This window comes from Felis catus, chromosome D1 (genome assembly GCF_018350175.1).
Source record: "Felis catus isolate Fca126 chromosome D1, F.catus_Fca126_mat1.0, whole genome shotgun sequence".
Taxonomy (NCBI): domain Eukaryota; kingdom Metazoa; phylum Chordata; class Mammalia; order Carnivora; family Felidae; genus Felis; species Felis catus.
Window position 1 is genome coordinate 73,466,729 of NC_058377.1, and position 21,817 is coordinate 73,488,545.

At 54.3% G+C, this 21,817-nt stretch overlaps 2 protein-coding genes across 3 annotated transcripts in view; both read right to left on the reverse strand.

Annotated features, from left to right (window-relative positions):
* Positions 1–726: 726 nt before the first annotated feature.
* KCNJ11 (potassium inwardly rectifying channel subfamily J member 11) lies at positions 727–4,681 on the reverse strand. Its single transcript, XM_003993026.5, has one exon. The coding sequence runs from the start codon at positions 4,121–4,123 to the stop codon at positions 2,951–2,953; it is 1,173 nt and encodes a 390-aa protein (XP_003993075.1). The 5' UTR covers positions 4,124–4,681; the 3' UTR covers positions 727–2,950.
* A 3,968-nt stretch (positions 4,682–8,649) lies between these two features.
* The window catches only part of ABCC8 (ATP binding cassette subfamily C member 8), a 78,169-nt gene continuing 65,001 nt past the window's right edge, over positions 8,650–21,817 (reverse strand). For both annotated transcript variants that reach the window (XM_045039037.1, XM_003993103.6), the window contains exons 27-39: positions 21,026–21,095; positions 20,367–20,524; positions 18,505–18,597; positions 14,187–14,289; positions 13,504–13,617; positions 13,049–13,169; positions 12,764–12,894; positions 11,721–11,799; positions 11,402–11,510; positions 10,876–10,979; positions 9,964–10,097; positions 9,419–9,481; positions 8,650–8,893 (exon numbers count right to left, since the gene is read on the reverse strand). In XM_045039037.1, coding sequence (XP_044894972.1) covers positions 8,756–8,893; positions 9,419–9,481; positions 9,964–10,097; positions 10,876–10,979; positions 11,402–11,510; positions 11,721–11,799; positions 12,764–12,894; positions 13,049–13,169; positions 13,504–13,617; positions 14,187–14,289; positions 18,505–18,597; positions 20,367–20,524; positions 21,026–21,095 — 1,417 coding nt within the window. In that variant the 3' untranslated portion in view covers positions 8,650–8,755. The remainder of the gene's footprint in view (positions 8,894–9,418; positions 9,482–9,963; positions 10,098–10,875; positions 10,980–11,401; positions 11,511–11,720; positions 11,800–12,763; positions 12,895–13,048; positions 13,170–13,503; positions 13,618–14,186; positions 14,290–18,504; positions 18,598–20,366; positions 20,525–21,025; positions 21,096–21,817) is intronic.

Here is a 21,817-nt window from a genome sequence, read left to right on the forward strand (position 1 = left end):
CATGAGATACTTTTATGGATTTCAACAGGCAGAGATGAGGCCTAGGCATTCCAGGCAAAGGGAATAACAGAAGCAAAGCTCAGAGGTAGGAAGGTCAATGTTATGTGCAAGGAGGGAATAGTGAGGCTGCCGGGGGATGGGTGGCTGCACAAGGTCCTGGCAAGAGAACAGTAAACTGCAAGGTGGGAAAGCAGAAATGGCTGGCTACAGGGTCTAGCCTGGCCCCAGAAGGTGATGGAGGATTAATGAAAATACTTGACGTGGGAGGAAGTGACTGCAACCGTTTGACTGGGACCACTCTGAGGGCTGCCTGGCAGATGGACTGCAGGGGGTGAGGTGAGACAAAAAGACCAGGTAATAGGGTCTGCCGTAGCCCCTGTCTGTGTAAAAGTAAGACCAGGCAGAGAACCTCATCACCAAGGGGAAGTGTAATTTCTCCCTTAACATTTGTGTGGTCAGTTGTCTCATCATAGCTAATTTACAGCATAAAACAGTTAACATTTTTTGAGCCCTTGTTATGGATGAGGCACTGAAGCCTTTTACATGTGTCTTTCACTCACTCCCATAACAATTCTATGAGGTATGTACTATTAGCAGTCCCACTTTATAGATAAGGCAACTGAGGCACAGAGAGGTTGAGTTACTTGCTCAAGGCCTTAGAGCCAGAGCCCGGATTGGAACCCAAGTTGGCTTAAGAGCTTACACTCCAATTACTACAGGCATACCTCATTTTATTATGCTTTGCTTTATTGAGTTTTGCAGATATTGCATTTTTCACAAATAGAAGGTTTAAGACTTCAGTGGAGGAAGTTACTGGAGATGTTATGGAATTAGCGAGAGAATTCGAATTAGAAGTAGCGCCCAAAGACGGGACTGAATGACTATAATCGCACGATAAAACTTGCATGGATGGGGATTTGCTTCTTAGGGCTGAATGAAGAAAGCTATTTCTTGAAATCGAATTTACTCCTGGTGAAGATGCTGTGAGGGTTGTTGAAAGACAACAAAGGATTTACAATATTACGTAAACTTAGCTGATAGAGCAGCGACTGAGTTTAAGAGGGCTGACTCTGAATTATGAAAGAAGTTCTGTGGGTGAAATGCTATCACACAGCATCGCATGCTACAGAGAAATCGTTCCGAAAGGGAAGAGTCAATCAGTGCGGCATACTTCACTGTTGTCTTATCAAATTGCCACAGCCACCCCAACCTCCAGCAACCACCGCCCCGATCAGTCAGCAGCCATCAACATCAAGGCAACACCCTCTAGCAAAAAGGTTACGACTCCCTGAAAGCTCAGATGACGGTTAGTACTTTTCAGCCGTAAAATATTTTTTAATTAAGGTATGTACATTGTTTTTTTTTAGACATAATGCTATTGCACACTTAACAGACTACAGTACAGTGTAAACATAACTTTTATATGCACTAGGAAACCAAAAAATTTATTTGACTATCGCAATACTTGCTTTGTTGTGGTGGTCTGGAACTGAACCCTCGATTATCTCCGAGGTGCCTGTACACTAATGCATATGACGTCCCCACCTCTTGCCCTGACCATCCAGCCTTCCAGCATATTGCTGGAAGTGGACGCAGGGCCCAGGGCTATAAGCCTGGTAGGTGCTCCGAGATTGAGATGGTCAGACAGGCTGGCAGGGCTGGACTACCTGAGGCAGAAAGGTAAAAGTTTCTCCGAACTGGGTGACAAGGGTCAGCCCCAAGTCCTTTGCCTGGCCTCCTGGCTAGGATCTGTGGCACCTTTGGAATGTGGGCTGGCAGCTGTCAGCCCCTGCCCTCCCTGTCCAGCAGCATGACTCTCCCTTCCCCGCAAGAGCAGCCCAGAGTGTAGGGCAGTTGTGTTGACAACAGAGAAGGCAGAATCCTGGGCAAGTATACGCAGCACTGCTTCAAGAGTGCCACTTGGGGTCAAGCCCATGAGGACCAAGGGTCTCTTTGCCTCAGCAACCTTGCTCACCGCCACCATCCTGAGCTTTCCAACATCTCCTTTTCCAATCCAAAGACCCTCCACGGCCACCCTCTGGACAGACAGAGTGAGCGATAGCCACCCGTGGGGAGCCAGGACCAGAGCTCAATCTGTATGGTGGGCCCAGGACCCCCTCTCTTCAGCCTCTTTCTGCTTAGCATGCCACTGTCTGCCCCAGCCCACCTCAGCCTCCCAGGGCAGGGGCAGAATGGGGGTGGGCAGGAACCGCAGCCCCTCGCCATTGAAGCCTTGGTGTCAGGGCAAAGGGCGAGGGCGCAGGAGCCCATCTCCTCTTTCCTGAGCCTGAGCAGAGCTCGGCATAGCTGAGTGTCCTCACACCATTTCCTCCCTGCCTGAGTCTGCCCCGGGGAGGGGAGCCCTGTCAGCCTCAGCCTTTCCCCGTCTGTGCAGGTTCCACACCTCCAATCCTCCAGCTGGAATGTGCTCCTTCATTGACTGCCCTCTCCAGCTGGCAGGGCCCACCCATTAAGCCACCACTTTTTCAGGGAACAAGAGTGGCCAGTCATCTCTTGGGGCCACAGAAACAGAGCAGCAGGTTGCCAACCTGGGGACTGTTCTTCCCCAGCCATCTGTCCAGCTTGTGGTCAATTGATCATGGGGATGCACGACTGTACAGAGACCCAACTTGAGGGTCCAACACTTCCCACAGCTTCCCCAGTCTGGGGAGGAGGGAGAGGGTGGGGGGTGAGCCGGTCCTGAGCTGGGACTGGGAGGAGCAGAGACAAAAATAACCCAGTACAGTCTCCTGTTGAGGCCAGAAATAGCGTAGTGACAAGTGCCTTGTAACGCCAGGGGCTAACAGCAGGAGGGGAGGCTGAGCTGAAGAGGGCCCAGCCTCACACCAGATCCTGGCCCGGCCAAGGGGCCCATACCGTGTCCACTCTACATACCATACTACACTGCCTCTGTGCACACATGCAGTGTGGGGGCCCAAGGGACCATGGCTCAGGACAGGGAATCCGGAGAGATGCTAAATTTGGGTTTGGCCTTGGCCACAGCCACACTGCGCTTGCGCAGAGGGCCGCGGGCCGAGGCGAGGGTCACGGCGTCCAGCAGGGTGCGGTCCTCATCAAGCTGGCGAGCGGTGCAGAGTGGTGTCGGCACTTTGATGGTGTTGCCGAATTTGGAGTAGTCCACGGAGTAGCGGCCGTCCTCTTCTGCCACAATGGGTACAAAGCGCTGGCCCCAGAGGATCTCGTCAGCCAGGTAGGAGGTGCGGGCCTGGGTGGTGATGCCTGTGGTTTCCACCACGCCTTCGAGAATGACAATGATCTCGAGGTCTTGATGGTGATGCAGGTCACTGGGCGCCAGGTCGTAGAGTGGACTGTTGGCATCGATGACATGGTAGATGATGAGAGGAGCCACCAGGAAGATGCTGTTGCCACCCACACCGTTCTCCATGGGGATGTCCACCTGGTGGAGGGGCACCACTTCACCCTCGGGGCTGGTGGTCTTGCGCACCACCTGCATGTGGATGGTGGCGCTGATGATCATGCTTTTGCGGAGGTCCCCCACGCGCAGCATGAAGCAGAGACGGCCATGGCGCACAGCGATGACAGCATGCTTGCTGAAGATGAGGGTCTCCGCCCGCCGGTGGGCCTGGGCAGTCTTCATGAAGATGCAGCCCAGCATGATGGCATTGATCATGAGCCCCACGATGTTCTGCACAATGAGGATCAAGATGGCCAGCGGGCACTCCTCAGTCACCATGCGCCCACCGAAACCAATGGTCACCTGGACCTCAATGGAGAAAAGGAAGGCAGACGAAAAAGAGTGGATGCTGGTGACACAGGGCACGGCAGCGCCCTCGCCAGGGGCTAGGTCACCGTGAGCGAAGGCGATGAGCCACCAGACCATGGCAAAGAGCAGCCAGCTGCACAGGAAGGACATGGTAAAGATGAGCAGCGTGTGTGGCCACTTGAGGTCCACCAGTGTGGTGAATACGTCCTGCAGGAATCGGCCCTGCTCCCTGATGTTCTTGTGGGCTACGTTGCAATTGCCGTTCTTGGACACGAAGCGGGCCCTCCGCTCCCGGGCGCGGTACCGGGGCTCCGCGGGGTCCTCTGCTAGCCGTGTCAGTACATACTCCTCAGGGATGATGCCTTTCCGGGACAGCATGGCTCCAGCAACCACCAGGGAGAGGCTTCCCCCATGGAGGGCACCCTCCTGACCAAGTCTTAGGCCTCACTGTGGGGTTTCCTCCCTGGGCACCCTTCCACCTGGGGACCACCCTTAGTCTGTGCTGGTGTCACTTCTGAGATGCCTCCCCAACCAGACTCATCCTCACTTCCACCTGGCAACCCTGCTTCTTTAAACCAGCCTCACACCTCAGCGCCCCCTGCCCATTGCCTAGTGAGCCCCCTACCCGGCCTGTTCCCCACCTTGTCCTGGATCTCAGCTCAACTCTCTTCCACCGCTGACCACCCTGGGCTCCCCCTAAGACTCCTTCTCCTCACCCAGCCTTCCTTCTCAACCCACCTCCTCTGTCTTGGAACTTAACACCTCCGGATCTTACCAACTCACCAGACCTCACACAACCCCCACCGTTTCTCTTGCCTTACCCATTTCTGCTCCCGGCCCCCTTCGAAGCTCCAGTTTCATATTCTGACGACCCCCAGTCCGGCCTCCACGTATGCTCCCCTTTCTACCTCACCTTCCGTTGCCCTCCCCCCCCCCCCCCCCCCCCCCGCGGCTGTTCGGGATCTCCCTCCAAGCGCTTGTCCTTTCCGTCTCCTTGGGATCCCGCGCCCTCCGGAGTCACTACCCCACTGGACTCCACTCCAGATCCCCTCGCCCCCAGCGCAACCTGGCACAGCTCACTCAGAGTCGCGGCCTCTCCGCTCCCCGCCGGCCCCACGCAAGCCCGCGCCGCGCCCCCGCCCGGCGCTCTGCTCCGTCCAGCCCCGCCCGCTCGTCGCCGCAGCACCTGCTCCTGCTCCTCAAGCCGCAGCCGTCGCCTCTCCGCCCCTCCGGCCGCCCAGGCGTCCCAGCGGGTGGTCCTCTCGTCCGTCTGTCCGTGTGTCTGTTGGTCCACTGAGACCGACCTGTGCTAGGTGGGGGCAGAAGATTGAGGGCTGGGGAGCCGGAGGAGTGGAGTGGGGACCCGGGGCCGCCAGGGGGAGCCCGACCTATTCCTGAGCTGGAGGAGGGGCGGGCACAGGATCAAGCCCCGCCCCTCGCCGGTCACACCCCCGCCACGCCCCGCCTTCCTGTTCCAGATTCACAGTCTAGTTTTGGGGATTTGCCCAATCAGATGGATCAAAAGAGATTCTTTCTGACCAAGCGGGGACACAGAGGGGAGTCGCGACCCGCCTTTCAGTCTGAGGACTGCAGCCCCTAAACGCCTTGACTTTCCTCTTCCAATTTTCCCATTCTTAGTTGGGCCAATACCCACCCCTCCTGCAGGATTGGGCTTTGCGGATTCCCAGGGAAAGAAGGCACTGAGGGGCTGCGTCACCAGCCTGGTGACTGGGAGATATTAGGTGGCCCGAGGATTTCTCTACTGACTGCTTCTTCTCTTTGGGTTTGGGGACGCTCTTAATCTTTTCTAAGTCATGGATCCTTTGAGAATTTGATGAAAGCCACGGACTCCCTCCCCAGAAAATAATGCACCTTACTAGTAGGTGTAGGAGTGCAGTTTCACCTCCACTTCAGGGGATGCTGGGTGCTGCAGCCCAGAAGCCTGGGTGGTTGCCTCTTCTTAATTATCCCACAACTACTGTAAAACTGTATTGTTTAATGTTTATTTATTTATTTTGAGAGGGGGTGCAAGCAGGGAAGGGGCAGAGAAAGAGGAAGAGAGAGAACTTCAAGCAGGCTCCATGCTGTCAGCGCAGAGCCCTACATGAGGCTCAATATCACCAACTGTGAGATCATGACCTGAGCTGAAATCAAGAGTTGGATGCTTAACTGGCTGAGCCACCCAGACACCCCACTAAACCCCTGTATTTTAAAGAGAGTTTGAGCTATCAACACTTGCTTTACACCTGCTTACACCTGCAGCCTTGTTTCTTATACCTTAGGTAGTGGGAGGAACCTGGGTCTGAGGGGCTGTATTCGGGCTGGTTTGGGAACTGGGGGATTCAAGCTCTTGACCTGAACACGAGTGGTGCTTCTACTGCAGGCATCAGCTTCGGATTGCCCTGTGGCTTGGGCTTCATGTGGGGAACCCCAGTTCTCAGCTGGGACAGAAAGTCTTCCAGGTCTGTTGGGGACAGTAATGGCCCTGTCCCCTCTCTGGGGCTCAGATCTTTATGGAACCCTGACCCATGTGTGTCCATTTGTTGGAGTGGGGGCTTGAGGCAGGGATGGAAAGATGGGGACAGTGGGGATATGGGCCACAGTGGGGCAGATTGTAATTTTCATAATGAGTTTTCCTTTTTCTCTCATACTCACCTGCAGGCAGAGTGAACACTGCTACTCAGGGTGTGAGCTTGGGCTATATTAACAGAGATGCAGTGCTTAGGGTGGAGAGGGGAGAACAGGATGATCAGAGTGGGGAGCTCAATGAGACAGGGTTACACAGGAAACCAGCCACTCAGCCACCAGAAAAGGAGCCATGGAGCACCTCCTAGGGAGTTTGGGCACTATTGCAGAAACTCCAGGGGTTCAATGATAGTAGTTCTGTGTAGTCTAAAGTATGGAACCAGTATAGACACTGAGTGGAACAGGGGCAGGCTGTGATGTCACATATGGAAAAGTCAGTTCTAATAACCAGAGATGACCCATGTCTTTGGAGTATCCAAGTCAAAGTTGGCAGACCATCAAGGATACTATGGAGGGGTTTGGGCCAGAATGGCCTTGGGCATCCTGCGAGACTCCAGTGTGGGCCTTACCCCACCCCTGCTACCTCCCTTCAATCCCTTGGGGTGTGGTGGGTGCAAGGTGAGGCCAGGGGTGGAAATCTCCCTCCTCAGGCTCTGCTCTTGGGAGGCCCTTCAGTGGAGGGAGCTGCTAGGCCCCCAGAGACATCCTAGAGCTAGAAAGGCAAAGCCCTGCTTCATAGTATGGCCCTAAGGCCTCAGCTATTATCTGCTCCACCCTTTCCAGGAAGGTGAGCTGCTTACCCAAAGAGCTCAGACTCTTGCCCTGCTCTACCCTGCACCTCCTCATACACATCTCCTCCAAATACTACACTTGTCAGGTTCCTTTTTCACTCAAAACCCTTCTCTACTTCCCTTGTGTTCATAGGCTTATTCCGGACTCTTTTTCCTGGCATTTAAGGCTCCCTGATATTATGCTCCCTCCCCCTGCCTTATGGGTCGTTTCCTCTAACTCTGCCAGTCCAAGTCCCACCCCTCTCACGCCCAACTCAAATCTTGCCTCCCCTAGGCAGTCTGCTAAGCCTTACAGAGCTCTCACTTCCTGATCCCCTCTGGCTCCTGGAATATCCAAAAGGTCTGTATTGGGCCTCTTTCCAGTGACTGGTGGGTTTTCCTTACATTGCTCTGGCGCCCTTGCAACCAAGAGGGACACAGGCCCAAGACTCCTGGGTCTACACCCAGAGTCTGGTATAGACAGTACTGAAGGCAACATGTAAATGGTAATAATATGATATGTAAATGAGGACCTGCCATTTCTTGACGGAGGGCAGGTATGTACTCCTGTTTCATGATGCTGATAGAAGCAAAGGATATCTGTTGTTTTGGTCTCCCCAGTGTCTGGGCCTCAGCATCTCTGGCCAACACCTGGCCGACTTGTGTGGTATATGCACTGTGATTCCCTCTGAAGGACCACCCTTCTCCCATTCTGAATGCCTCTATATGGGGGACACAGATGGGGTCATGTGATCCAAGCATAGCCAGTCAGTGTATCCTAGCCCTCCGGCCACAGTGTTTGGGTGGAGGTGGGGGTATGACCTAAGTTGGTCCGTTGAGATTTGCTCCCAAGATTTTTGCTGGAACTATTGGGAAAAAGCATTTCTCCTTCAGAGGGATAGGGTCTATGCTGGAGGTGCTAGTGGCCATTTGTCATCAGGGAGGGAGAGGAAGATGGAACCCAGAAATGGAGACACATCCCTGATGTCAAACGCGTGGATCCAGCCATGCTTGAAGTAGTACACTTCCTGGCCTTCTCTGTCATTTAGGGCAATACATTCCAGTTTTTGGTTAAGCCACTTTGAGTTGGATTCCTGTCATCTGTATTGGAAATAGTACCAATTCAGGGTACCCCACGATTTTAATCCAAGAAATAAAGTGAGAAAGAAGGGGACCACTTAGTCTGATGAGATAATCACAAAAATGCTATAACTGTTGTCATGGACTGAATTGTGTCCCATCCCCTAAATCCATTTGTTAATGCCCTAAATTCATATGTTGAAGCCCCCCAGTGTGACAGTATTTGGATATAGGACCTGTGCAGAGGTAACTAAGTCCTCAGGAGAAAGCAAACTTATGACACCTTGATCTTGGACTTCCAGGCTCCAGAACTGTCAGAAAAAACTCTGCTGTTTAAGTCTCTTAGTCTGCTATTTTGTTATGGCAACCTGAGCAGACTAATACAACCTTCTTTTCACAGATAAGGAAATACACTTTTGCCTACACTAACACAGCTTCAGGTCTGCCTGATGCCAGGCAGGCTGGCTCCACTGGACCCCAGGTTGGTCCAGACTCCTGGTTCCTGCCCATCAGACTCAAGGCCTCCGGTAGGAAATAACCAATCTCTTTATTTACAAGTGATTGTACAGTGAGAAAGCCCAGGCAGGAGGCAGGGGCAGGGCGGGGTATGGGCCAGCACTCGGGCTCCAGCAGGTCACTTGTCTGCACGGACAAACGAGGCGAAGACGCTGTCCTTCCGGCTGAGCAGCTTCTCTGGCTCGTCGAACTCAAGGATGGCGCCACGTTTCAGGACAATCACCAAGTCTGCGCTCAGGATGGTGTGCACACGGTGCTGGGTGGGGCAGGAGGGGGCCGGTCAGGGTGGGGCGGGCAAAGAAGGGGCAGCTGGGGGTATCCCTCCTGCAGTTTGGAGGAGGAGGCCTGTGGATGGAATGTCCCATCTCTGTGGCCACTGTCTTTTCCTGGGGTGGCTGTGACTCCAAGCCCTCTGTCCACTAATGATACCCCCCTTCCCTTACCAAATCTCAGCTCTGCCCTCACCTCTAGGCTTCAAGACTCAGGATTGCCCCACACCCCAACCTCCACTTCCTATGGAGCAGTAACCCTAGCCTAGCTCACGGGGCCTTGGAACCTGGAGAAAGAGAGAGGATCTGAAGAAGTGCAGGTGCAAATCCTCCCACGCTCCACATCCTACAATGCGGTTTCCCCACAAGCCCTCCAGACTCTTTGCTCTGCATTACTCCAGGGTCCTCTCTTGATTACCAGGCCCGGGGGTGAGCCCAGTGGCTGTCCTCTGATGGCAACACCCAGTCTTCTCTCTGGGTGTTTCCCAAAACCCCAACAAGGGGCCCCTTACCGCGATGGTGACCACAGTGCGGTCTGCGAAGGCCGTCATCACCACCTTCTGGAGGATGTTTTCCTGCCAGGTGGGAGCGACAGCTGTTGGCTCATCTGCCTAGTGGATGGGGTCTGGCCTGGCTTTGGGGATGTGGGGCCCAGGTTTATGGTCCAGCTCCCATGTGATCCCAGTAGCCCACCACTCCCTCTGTCTGGTCCTTGTCTCCCAAGACCAACCAAGTTCTAGCATTCAGGAGCTGGGCTCAACCTGTTGGGGGCTCAGCTCTGTGCACGTGTGTGTGCTGTATGTCTGGCTGTGCTGTGTGGCGGGTGATGAGTGTGAAGTCTCTGTGGGTCTGTGTGCAGCTTGTGTGTACGGACACTATAAACATGTCCTAAGACTGACTAGAATCAGGGTCCCCCAGTCCTTTGCCTTTTCTGCCACAAATGGCCCTTGATGTTAAAGACAACTTGAGCTTCAGGACCACTTCTTGCAACTTTCACCCTAACACCCCATGAAAACTGTCTCCAAGACCCCACCCCTTTTATGTGCTCAGGACTGACCGTGGCCATGTCAATGGAAGCCGTGGCTTCGTCCATGATGAAGATGCTGGTCTTTCGCACGAAGGCCCGAGCCAGGCAGAACAGTTGCCTCTGACCCTGGCTGAAATTCTCCCCACCTTCAGTGATGATGGCATCTGAAAACAGCCCCGGGTGAGAGGGGAGGAGCAGGGCTGAGTTAATCTCGCATTGGGAGTTTAGTAGATGGCACGGCTTGGGGAATGTTGGAAAATGTACGTCCGGGGCAGGTATGCAGGCATATGTCATGAGGACAGGTGTGCCCAGGGTTGCTGCGCCTTATCCAACGACACAGATGCTCTCTGTGTGGAGTTTCAAAGAGAAGAGCGCCCTCTGCAGGTTTGCACTGCTGTGGCCCCAGGCAGTTCCAGGAGGAGGCTTGTGCACTGAGTGTGTATGTGCCGCATGTGTGTGGGCATTGGTGGGGTGATTCTCTGAAGCCAAGGCTTGGCCAGCCCCCACTGCCCCAGGGGTTGTAGCGAACACACCGAGGCTCTGCTGACATCTGGGGTGGGGGCAGGGTCTTCCCTGCAGCCTTGAAGAGTGACCTGTACCTGTGATTTCCCAGTCTGTCCTCTCCTTCCTTGGGGCAGAACTGGGCAGGCAGGTGGACGGGGCGGGCAGGGCTGAATGCACTGCCATGATATGATGAACTTGCAAGCTGTGTCTCACAGCTGTCCCCCCTGGGCCCTGCGGGAGGAGCTAGCCCCTGAATTGACCAGTCGTGTGGCCTGGGACAACTCACTTGACCTCTCTGAGTTCCCATAAGGTAAAAGGTAAAACTAAACGGTTTCTAAACTAAACTCTGGGCAAACCAAAAACATGGGTGTGAGTTTTGCCTCCTAGCCCATCCAGACGTCCTTGCGTGCCTCCGGCTGCTCCAGCATGAATAGTTACCCAGGCCTCCCGGCAGCGCCTTCACCACCAGCTTCAGCTGGGCTATCTCCAGGGCCTCCCACAGCGTGCTGTCAGAGCACTTCTTCTCCGGGTCCAGGTTAAATCTGGAGGGTGACACAGAAAGTCCCCTTAGGGAAGGGAGCAGGGGCCTGGCTCCGTCCCTGGGGACTGGCGGAGAGCGAGGCTGGTGAAGGGAACAGGGAGCCAGAACCGATCGCCTCGGGGGCCTGGCTGGCAGGGGGCAGCCAGCTGGTGAGTGGGTGGAGGAAAGTATTCCCAGCCTGATGGTTAGGCTACCCCCTCCAGTGCCTGCCTAGGCCTAACGGGGAAAAAGAACGGCACGGGGGTAAAACTGTGAGGAACCAGGTCAGCCATAGTGCCCAGAGCCTGAGCAGGGCTTCCTGCCCAGGATGATGGGTACCCAGCCGGGCGCTCCTGGCCTTACCCACCCCCCTCCTCTCTATGCTCCAGATCCGAGGTGTGGGGCCTGGGCCCGGGGTGGGCTTGGTGGAGCGGTGGGGCTCACCGGATGGTGCCACTGAAGAGGACAGGGTCCTGCAGGATGATCGAGAGGCGTGAGCGCAGGGTGTGCAGCGGCAGTTTGGCGATGTCGATGCCGTCGATGATGATACGCCCTGTGTGGGGACAGTGTCTCAGGTGGGGCACCAGGGAGTGAGGGAGCTGGCGGTGCTGGGGGTAGGGTCAGCCTGGGATATGGGTCCCATGGAGGATGCGGGGGGGGGGGCAGTGATTGCTGGGCCTCCTATGACATCTGACCACACACCAGGACTGAGGTCCCATCTGGCGGCTGTGGGTACACATGGGGTGCCTGTCATACAACTCACCTTCGAACATGTCCACCATGCGGAAGAAGGCAAGAGAGAAGGAGGACTTCCCGCTGCCTGTGCGGCCACAGATCCCAATCTGGAGAGAGGGGAGGTACACTGTGGTAGCTGTGGGGTACGCAGGCATTGGAGGTCACAGCATCTCTTTTGTCTTGGCTTTCTGACCAGTTTCTTTTTTGGCCGGGCCCGGGCCGAAGTTTGGGCTTGCTTCCTGCAGTCTAGAGGGGTCTAGAGGGGCCTCCCACAGGGACCATTTTCCCGGGCTTGGGCGTAGGTCTTGCTGTGCCTGGTATGCGGCTGCAGGGGAAATGCCGGGGGTGCTCGTACATACTCTGTGTGCATGGGTATGGTAGGAGGGCATGGGGCGTCTGAGTGTGGTGTGCAGGGATGTATCTGGGTGCCCCACCTTAAACTGCAGTCATCTCTGACCCACTTGCTTCCTGGCCCATGGGTACCCACAGAAATGACAATAAGGGATGAGTACAAAGACAGAGATGGTGACAGAGAAGGATGCGAGAGGCAGGGACAGATGGGAGGAGCCAGAGGCAGGGACAGAGGTACACCTAAAGGTCCTAGATAATGAGACGGACAGTCACAGCCAAAGACAGAGAGACAGAGACAAAGAGACAGAAGGAGAGGGGCAGCGTCAGAGCAGAGGGGGAGCGAGGAGGGAATCAGAGAGTTGGGTCAGAGGCCCAGGCAGGGGCTCCCTCCCCAGGACAAGTGCAGCCTCCCTCTCTGCCCCTATGACCTCTGAAACTCAGGGGGCAGTGCCCTGTTAGAGCCCCTGGCCATTTGCAGGGGGGCTCTGACAAAAGCCCTTTAAGCCAGGGGAGTCTGGAGTGTCCATCTCCTTAGTGGGTGAGTGAGGGCAGCAGAAGAAGGAAGAGGGGGTGGGGGAAAGGTGGCCTGAGCCTTGTCGGTGTGAGGAGCCCAGGCTGGAGACTGGGGCGTCTGACTGGGTGTGAGCCCTGGAAGGCCCCGGGGGGCCATGAGGTGACTCTGTGATGCCGTCCAGCCCTATGTCCTGCCAGCCCACTGACCTTCTGTCCTGGGGAGATGAGGGCGTTGACGTGCTTCAGCACTGGCTTCAGGGAGCTGTCATAGCGCACACTCAGGTTCTGGATCTGGATCTTCCCTTGGTCTGGCCAGTTCTTCGGGATCAGCGAGGGTGCTGAGGGCCAGGCCGGGGGTCAGGCAGCACATGGGAGCCGCAGCTGGTATCCAGGAGGGCCAGCCTACCCCAGCCTCGCTTGTGGCCGCCTCAGGCCGGACATGCCCCTCCTCCGGGCCTCTCCCCTGGCATGCCCTCTCCTCTGGCCCCTCACCTAGCAGTCCCTCGTAGCTCTCCGCTTCGGTTTTCAGCAGCCCGTGGATGCGTTTCACAGCTCCCAGCTGGATCTCCATGTCTGCTAGGTTCCTCACCATCCAGTTGAGGTAGTTGGAGACCTGTGGGGAGTCAGTGGTCACTCGGTGCAACCCTGGCCACCGGGATGCCTCGTCTTACAGCTGAGGGGCCAAAGGTCCTCAATGCCTTCTGCTGACTGTTCAGGGTGGGCCCTCCCTGGAGGCACTGGAGGGTTATAATGAATGTGGATCCTTACCCACCACCTGTCTGGGGCCCCAGTCCTGGGTTAGCCCTCCTGCCCACGTGGTCCGTCCTGTATTGGACTCACAGTAGCTTGGGGTAAGGCCTGAAGGGTGTCTGAGTTGGGGAAGGTGCCTGAGATTCCCCAACTGCTGGTATCTGAGCCCTCCTCTGCCCTAGTCGGCTGCCACTCACCATTAGGGCATAGGTAAGGCCCAGGCCCACCAGGCCAGCAGAGAGGTCCCTGTGCAGGGAGTTGGAGATGGAGGTCACGGCTGCGATGAGGACCACACATGCACCAATGTACTCCTGTGGAGGGAGGGGAGCCGGCCTGGGCCCTCAGGGGTTGAAGCCACAGCCACAGTGTCCCCCCACCCACCTCACTCCCTTCAGGGCAGAGGGCGGCTCACCCTCTGCACGTCACCTGATGACACCTGCACGTCATCAGACACCCAGGAGGCCTTGAAGGCTGGAGCCCCAGGAGACAACGTGTGCACACAGCTCACGCTGCTCCCCCTACCCATCTGCGCATGCCTGAACACGCACGCCCCACCAGCTGGCCCACACAGGTCATATGAGCCACTTCAGACACACACTCATCACAGTTCAACACACAACTCTTCTGGCTACTGGCACACACCCCAGGTACACAAGCCCCCAGGCAGTGACGGGGAAGAGGAGGCTCCGGTCAGACACCAGGAGGGCTGCCGGGGCTGGGAGAAGCAGGAGGGCTCGGTGCCCACCCTGTATGCACACACAAGCTGGTATTCCATCCTCTTTTCCTGCCCTCTGGTCCATGTTTGGCCCTTGCTCTGGCTCCACCGCCTTATCAGAAGCCCCTTTCCCGGGGCCCGGGGTGGGAGGGGGGTGGCACTTGCCATGCGGACTTCTAGCCATCTGTTGGCAGCGGTGAGGAAGAGGGAGGCAATGTTGTTGGAGTCTGTGTATTCAAGGAGCTTCTGCTGGAACCTAGCCTCATACCTGGAGGGAGGATGAGGAGGGTCTGAGGGTCCACATGGCCCCCAGGCCTCTCCTCACTTACAGAGAAGCAGCCGGGAGACATGTCATATCTGACCTTATGTATGCCATTCCTCTCTGGACTGCCCTTCCAGCTCCTTGCTACCTCCTCCCTCCTTCGAACTCCTGTTCTCACCCCAAAACCTGTTCTCTCCAGGGCATCCCCTTTACAGTAAAGGGCACCTCTGCCCATCTAGATGTTCAGGCCAGAAATGAAGGAATTGCCTGGATTCACATCCAATCCCTCCACGAGATGTCTTATTTCTACCTCCAAAATCGCCCTTGCCTCTGCCTGCCCCTCTCCCTGCTTGTTTCCCCATAGGTCTGCCTGCTGTTTCCCCACAGGCTACTCTGTACACAGCAGCCAGCATCATCTTTGTAAATTATACATTGTGTCCCATCTCTCCCCTGCTTAGAATATCAATGGCTTTGAGGCTAAAGAACCACCTCCTTGCCAGGAGCCTGTTTGAGCTGGCTCCTGCCAACCTAGCAACCTTCCACGCCACAAATTCCCTTGCTCACTGCATTGTAGCCACAGAAATTACAATAAAGTAACTTATTACTTTTCCTTTTTTGGTTTTGTGATAATGCCGAGGTCTTCCCCACCCCAGGGCCTTTGTACACGCTCTTCCCTCTGCCCAGAATGCTTTCTCCTCTGCTCTTCACAAAGCTGACTCCTCTCAGCATTCAGGCTTTACCTTAAGTGGCACCTCCTCTGGGTGGCCTTTCCTGACCTATTGTTCTCCATCTCTGCAGCCTGTTTGTTTCATAATCTTTGCTCATATATTCATTTCTCTAGTCACTTATCTCCCTCATGAGACTAAACTCCATGAGACTGGTGCCCATGGCTGTTTTGTTCGCCAGTGCATCCCCAGCACCTGTCACTGTCAATAAATGCTTGTTGAATGAATGCATGGAAACTTCCCTGACCCTCTAAGGTATATGGGATCTCTCTGTACAAGGAACTCTGGAGGCTTCTTCCCTGCCTTTGCACCCTCATCAATTTCTTCTTGCATTACTTCAGATAGACCTGCTTCTTCTCTCTGACCAGCCTGGGCTCCTGGTCTCACTCTTCTTGACCACCCCCTCACCCTTGGCTGGCCTGGCCAGGCCCAGAGGAGGGAGCAGAGCACTTGTTTAATGATGAGCCAAGGAAGGAATGGAAGCCGTCTTAGCACTGGTTTCAAGGAAACAACTGAGGAGACTCAGAGGGACTCAAAACAAGTCTTACTGGGCATTTGCTTTTCACTCCTGGAAGGTGTTCATTCTGCTTTGATTATTTCTGGGTAGAGGGGCCGTGCCTGAACTATGTGTCTGAGGGGAGCAAAGCGAGTCTCTGAGGTGTGAGAGAGCGTGTGATTGCACAGCCACGGTGGCCGTGTGGGGGTGGGTGATGCGGCTGAGGCAAATGTGCGACCCCACGTCTGACGGGTGTGACTGAGTGCGCACCGAGGGTGTCTGTGTGTGTGCATGCGTGTGTGTGTGTGTGTGTGTGTGAGACGGGAGAGCCTGAGGGGTGGGCGTGCGTGAGGGTGTGTGGGAGATGCAGCTTGTGGGACAGGTGTGTGGCGGTGTGAGGAATGTGGAAGGAGGTCCAGCTCGGGGCCACGCACACCCACGTTGGCTTCTGAGCATTCTTACCCACTGGCTGGGTGTCAGGACTGAGGTTCAGTTTCCTCATGAGTAAAACGGGGACAGTAATGGTTCCTGCCTAGACTGAAACAACGTCTGAGCCCAACACTGAGTCCAGGGCTGGGAACCCTTGAAGCTTTTTGGGGGGAAAAAGCAAACTTTTTTCTCCTAGAGAAACCAGAAGGTCCAACAGGCCTGGGTTCCAAGCCTGGCACTGGCTCTCAACCCTGTGTGTGGCCTCAGGTGGGTTACTCAGCCTCATCTGTTGAACATGGCTGCTCGTATCCATGTCCTGGGGCTCTGGAGAGGATGAAATGCAATAATCCACACACAGCACTTAGCACAGTGCCTGGCGTGTGCTGAGCGCACAATCAATAAATGCTAGTTAGCGCTCAACAGGGCAGGCTGCTGGGCAAAAGCCAATGAATTGACCACATCCAGGGATGACTACAAAGCCCTTCATTCAAATGTAAAACTCACCCTCACCCGCTGTGTCAGTGGAGGGTGTGGGGGGCTTCACCGGGCAGTAGTTCCTCTGCCGGAGGGTAGGCTGGGTCTGAAGCTGGTTGCTGGATCCACTCAGATCCTACTGAGGGGGTCTGGCCTCTTGAGGAAAGCCACAATCTATCTGCCCGTGGCCCAGCCCAAAGGCCTCCAGGACACCATGTGTAAGGGGAACATTGCTAAGACCGAGAAGAGGCCAGGTCCAGGGGTGTTGAGGGCCTTGGAAGTCAAGGGAACTGGGGAGATGCAGGCTAGAGACGGGAAGGGGGCTCAGAGGAGACCTTAGAGTCACGCCAGGTTTCAAGGGGCTTCTTTGTGGAAGACGTCACAGGCTTGTAAAGGGGCACAGGATGTCCAGGAAGCAGAGCCAAGGCCAGGGCAGAGCTCTGCTTTGCTTTCCTTTACTCAGACAAGACCCCGCAGATGACCTGTCACTGGCCCCAGATGCCCCAGGGAGTGAGGGGGCGGGGGGCTGCAGTGCTGTACCCGGGGCCTGGACATGTCTCCTAGGGCTTTGGGGCTTAGAGGGAGGAGATACAAGCCACTCTGATCCTCTTGGATGGTCCTTGAGCCCTAGGGTTACTCCTGGACACGGGACTTGGTGTTGCATGGTTATTGTCACACCCTGCACAGCTGTGCCATCCTAAAAATAACCTGGAATCGCTCTCCAGGTGAGGCTGAGAGACCAGAGTCCAACTCTCTGAGTTAGGGGTCTTTGGCTTGTCTGCCTGGAGTAGAGATGCCCTAATACATCAGGCAGAGGCTGGAACAGGGAGCAATAGCCCCCTCCCCTCCCCAGGCAGCCTCAGACACTCCTGTCCAGCCCAGCACCATGATTGGGGATGTAGAGGAGGGGCACTGAAGTTTTGGGGGGGATTCCTCCAGCTTGGTGAACTTTTATCTACCCTTTGATGCTAGCTCCAATGACTTCTCCTCTATGAAGCCTTCCATGACTGCCTCCCTTCTCTGTCCCCACAGCCTGTGTTCCCCTTTCTTTCACAGTACCTGCCACATGGGTTTCTCCTGGTCTGAACTTTGTAAAACAGCCTGTACCGTGTTTAAAAAACCACTGTGGGGGCGCCTGGGTGGTTCAGTTGGTGAAGCATCTGACTCCGGCTTAGGTCACGGTCTCGCGGTTCGTGAGTTCGAGCCCTGCATCAGGATCTGTGCTGGCAGCTCAGAGCCTGGAGCCTGCTTCGGATTCTGAGTCCCCCTCTCTCTATCCCTCCACCACTTGTGCTCTCTCTCTCTCTCTCAAAAATAAATAAACATTTAAAAAAAAAGCCATTGTGATTTGTGAATACCAACATACTCCTCATGGGTGCCAGGAAATTCTAGGTCATCCAGTATACAGATCTTGATACTTGTGGGCAAGGTAATGGTGGTCAAAATGCATCTAAATTTAATTGTTTATATTGATAATCCTGGATTGTAAATGCCTTCAGGGCAGGGACTCATCTGACTCATCTCTGTCTTTTTAGTGCCTGGCATGGGTTTTAGCTCAGTAAATGTTTATTGAATGAATGAGTAGGTTCAAATCTGGGCTTCATGGGACCTCACACAGAGTGGTTATATAACATCTCTGAACCTCAATTTCCTTATCTGGGAAATGGGAATAATCATGCTAACTGCCTTGGATTGCAGGGCAGAATGAATGAGATTGGCATGTAAAGTATTTGGCATAGTGTTTGAGTCACTGAAGCTTCTCAAAAGACGGCCTCAGGGCCGGCCCACATGATGTAAAAATCTTTAATAGCATTGCTATGCGAGGATATGTCCCAGCCTTGTTTCTTTTCATACCTTGCCTTAGTTCACAGAGGCTCTGGACTTGGCTGCAGGGCTGAGATTTTCCTCTCTGGATCATACAGTGGAGCCTACCGGACCTAACCCCTCTGGTGGACGTCATCTGGGCCTTGGGGCCTGAGGAGGGCTTGGGAGACATGTGTCCTGGGCCTTCCTAGGCCAAGCCCTGAGAACTAAATCGCAGGATCTGTGGCCCTGGCCCCACCCGCACCCACCCCCACCTCGGGGTACATCTGGTACCTGAAGGCCCGGATGGTGGTGAGGCCTTCCACGGTTTCAGCGAAGTGGGACAGCAGGGGGAGCTGGGTGGTGTCATCTAGTTGCTGCAGGTCCCTGTGCAGGGGAGAGGAGCAGAACGGTTAAGAGGGCAGGCTCCCGGCTCAGCCTGGGTCTGAATCCTACCTCCACCCCCCACCACTGCTTGGGCAAATGGCTTCACCTCTTCAGATCTCAGTGTCTCACCTGTAAAGAGGGAAGATAACGGTACCACCCCAGCAAGCTGTTGTGGAAAACGCTTGAACAGCATGCCGGTGCAGCTACTGTCATCCAGGGCATCATCCACCTTGCACGGTCCCTGCCCCGCTGCACAGCCTCACTCTCCGTGCGGTGAGGCTGGTCAGGCACTGTCGGTTCCCTTTCACAGGTGAACAACTTGAACCTTGAGACGGCTCGTGAAAGGAACTGAAAGACCTAACTCAAAGCTTTCCATCCCTTCCCAGGAACCACAATAGGTTTCGGCACAACACAGGCCAGTATCTAAAAAGCTCCTTGAGGGGGAAAGGCCAGAGGTTTCCAAGGCAACAGAATCGCTCCCGCTGCTCACCGCTGCACCTTTTCAAGCACATTAGTGCCAGGGAGGCCAGCTTGGGATGCAGGAAGCAGCTTTCCTGGACAGACTGTCCCCAAGGCAGAGTGGATGCCAGGGGAACAGGGTGGTTTCTCTGGCAGAAGAAAGGAACTTTGTAAAACAGCTTGTACAGTGTTTAAAAAGCCACTGTGACTTGTGAATACCAACATGCTCCTCATGGGTGCCAAGGGATCCTAGGTCATCCAGTACACAGATCTTGATTCTGGTGGGCAAGGTGATTGTGGTCAGAATGTATCTAAATTTAACCGTTTTTATTGATAATCAGTATTTTGACTCCAGTTGCTAATCAACTATGTGCACTTGGGAAAGGTGCTTAACCTTTTTGACTACAACCTGCAGTAAGAAATGCATTTTATATCACAAGTCAGTGTGTGTGTGTGAACACGCATGTGCGCGCACACACGTACACACATGCACATGTACACACACACACCCCTATGTGACCCCAACAAAAGTTTTATGAAGCAAAACTTACTGCTACTGTGTGCATATGGTTTGAGAGTATCTGTTCAGTTTCATTTTTTTAAAATGCTGGCTGTGATCTATGATATTGATTTCATGACCCACGGACAGGTTGTAATTGGCAGTTTGATAAACACTGGTCCAGAGATTTTTTTCAAAATTTTCGTAAAATTATTTGAACCTAAGAGTTTAACAGAATCACTCCCAGAAAGAACTTCTAGAGCATCTTCTTAGAAAATGTTGAGTAGGAAAAAAAGGCTGTGTGGATCCAAGATTCCTGAGGGAGAATACGATCAATGTGAAAGGCTTCCTCAAGTCAAGGCCTCCAAGTCAAGGCTCTGGACCCTGCGAGCTGGGAGGTATGGTTGCCATAACACCCCTCCCATCAGGTGCCCCCCCGATTTCGTGCATCAGCAATCAGCCTGGTCACTGGACTCATAGAACCCTCCTGAGAATCATTTTGGCAAAATGAATGAAGGGCATAAACATGTGTATACATCCTGACCTAGCAATTCCATTTCTGACCATATCTTTTAAGGCAATATTTGAAATATTAATGGTGATGTATGTGTGTGTGTGTGTGTGTATGTGCTGAGAGATGGTTACATCAGGATAGTGGGAGATGAATCTATTTCCTTCATTTCTATTTTCCTTTTCAGGGGGATAGGACTCCACTACTTTTTGATGATTACTCTAATAAGAGTACCAAACTGCCTATTGCAAAGCACCTCCCATCCCTCATTCCCCTGAGGCTGGCAAAGACTGCCATCACCTGGATGCCACCCGGAAGTACTTCTGGATGAAGTAGCACACCACGGCCAGGGGCAAGAGGGCCACGAGGAACACAGGCGTGACATAGGAGATGACAGCCACGGCTGAGACACAGAGCAGGGTGGAGCGGCTCAGGCACTCCAGCGTGGATGGGATGTGCTGACGGAGGGGAGGGTGAGAGAGGGAGGTGAGTTTTGGTGTTTCTCTTCAGTGCGTTACCTGCCGCCATGTTTTTCTCTCTCACATTATTACAGGCACACGTCTCATATCTCCAGCTACACTGTAGGCTCCCTGAGAACAGGAATCAGGACTTTGTTTCCTCACCATCTAGTACGATGGCAAATAAAGAACACAAGCTGAATTGAAATGAATATTCTTCACAGAGTCAGTCACCTTGGTTCAGAATATGCTGGAACCTTACTGAAGTGAGCCAGAGGGTATTGGATGGAAGCCAAAGGGATGAGGTTTCCCTCAGCCTTATCATGAAGATCTCACAGGGGAAGCGTCTCACAGAGGCAGCATTATAATCAGATTGGGGCCCCTGGCTTCCTCCCACAGGGCTCTGATCACCAGATCTGGGGAAGCCAGCACCAGAGGGGAAAAGCTCCTAGGGGTCTGGCCTCTCTCTGAACTGGGGAAATGGGTCACAGTCCTGTGTACCTGGTCAATGGTGTTACAGTCAGCTGAAAATCTATTCAGGATGCTTCCAAGGGGCGTGGTCTCAAAAAACCTAAGAGGCAACCAGAAGAAGTTACTCATTCGTTTATTGATTTTCTTCCTGTTTATCGAGTGAGGGTAGTGATTTCTTTCATTCCGGTGTCTCTGGAGTCGTCCCTGGGTCTGGTTTTCTAGGGGCGGTTGCCTTTGCAAGTCTGTAGACATCTGGCCTGCGTTCCTGAGAATTTCTGCAGCTGCCACAGGGGTGCTGGCCCCTCACTAACCTGTCTGGCTCTCAAGCCCATGTATGACAATTGCCACCTTCCTCAGCTCTTGCTCAGCCTGACTCACTCAGAAGCTATCCTGGGGACAAATAGTCTTCTCCAGAGGGATGATGTGCCAGGGGGAACAGGGCCCTGTGGACAGTCTGTCAGCTGGCTGACCCTGCAAGGCTACTCTGCCTGTCATCACTCTGGCTGTGACCCAGAATCAGCCCAACCCCAACCAGAGGATTTCAGAAGCACAGATCTGGGACAAATAGGGGGTAAGTAAACTTTGAGGTCATGTCTGTGGACCACAGGGAGCTCACAAGACCAAAAAGTAAAAAGTGTAGTCAGACGGTGAGTCTGGCACTGACTGGGGCCCAGATAACCTGTTTGCCTGTTGTGCTTTAAGACTGAGTCAGCCCCGGGGCACCTGGGTGGCTCAGGTCATGATCTTGCAGTTTGTGAGTTTGAGACCCGCGTCGGGCTCTGTGCTAACAGCTCAGAGCCTGAAGCCTGTTTTGGAATCTGT

Excerpts from the sequence above, each read along its gene's own strand:
- KCNJ11 (XM_003993026.5), bottom strand. The coding sequence starts at position 4,123 with ATGCTGTCCCGGAAAGGCATCATCCCTGAGGAGTATGTACTGACACGG.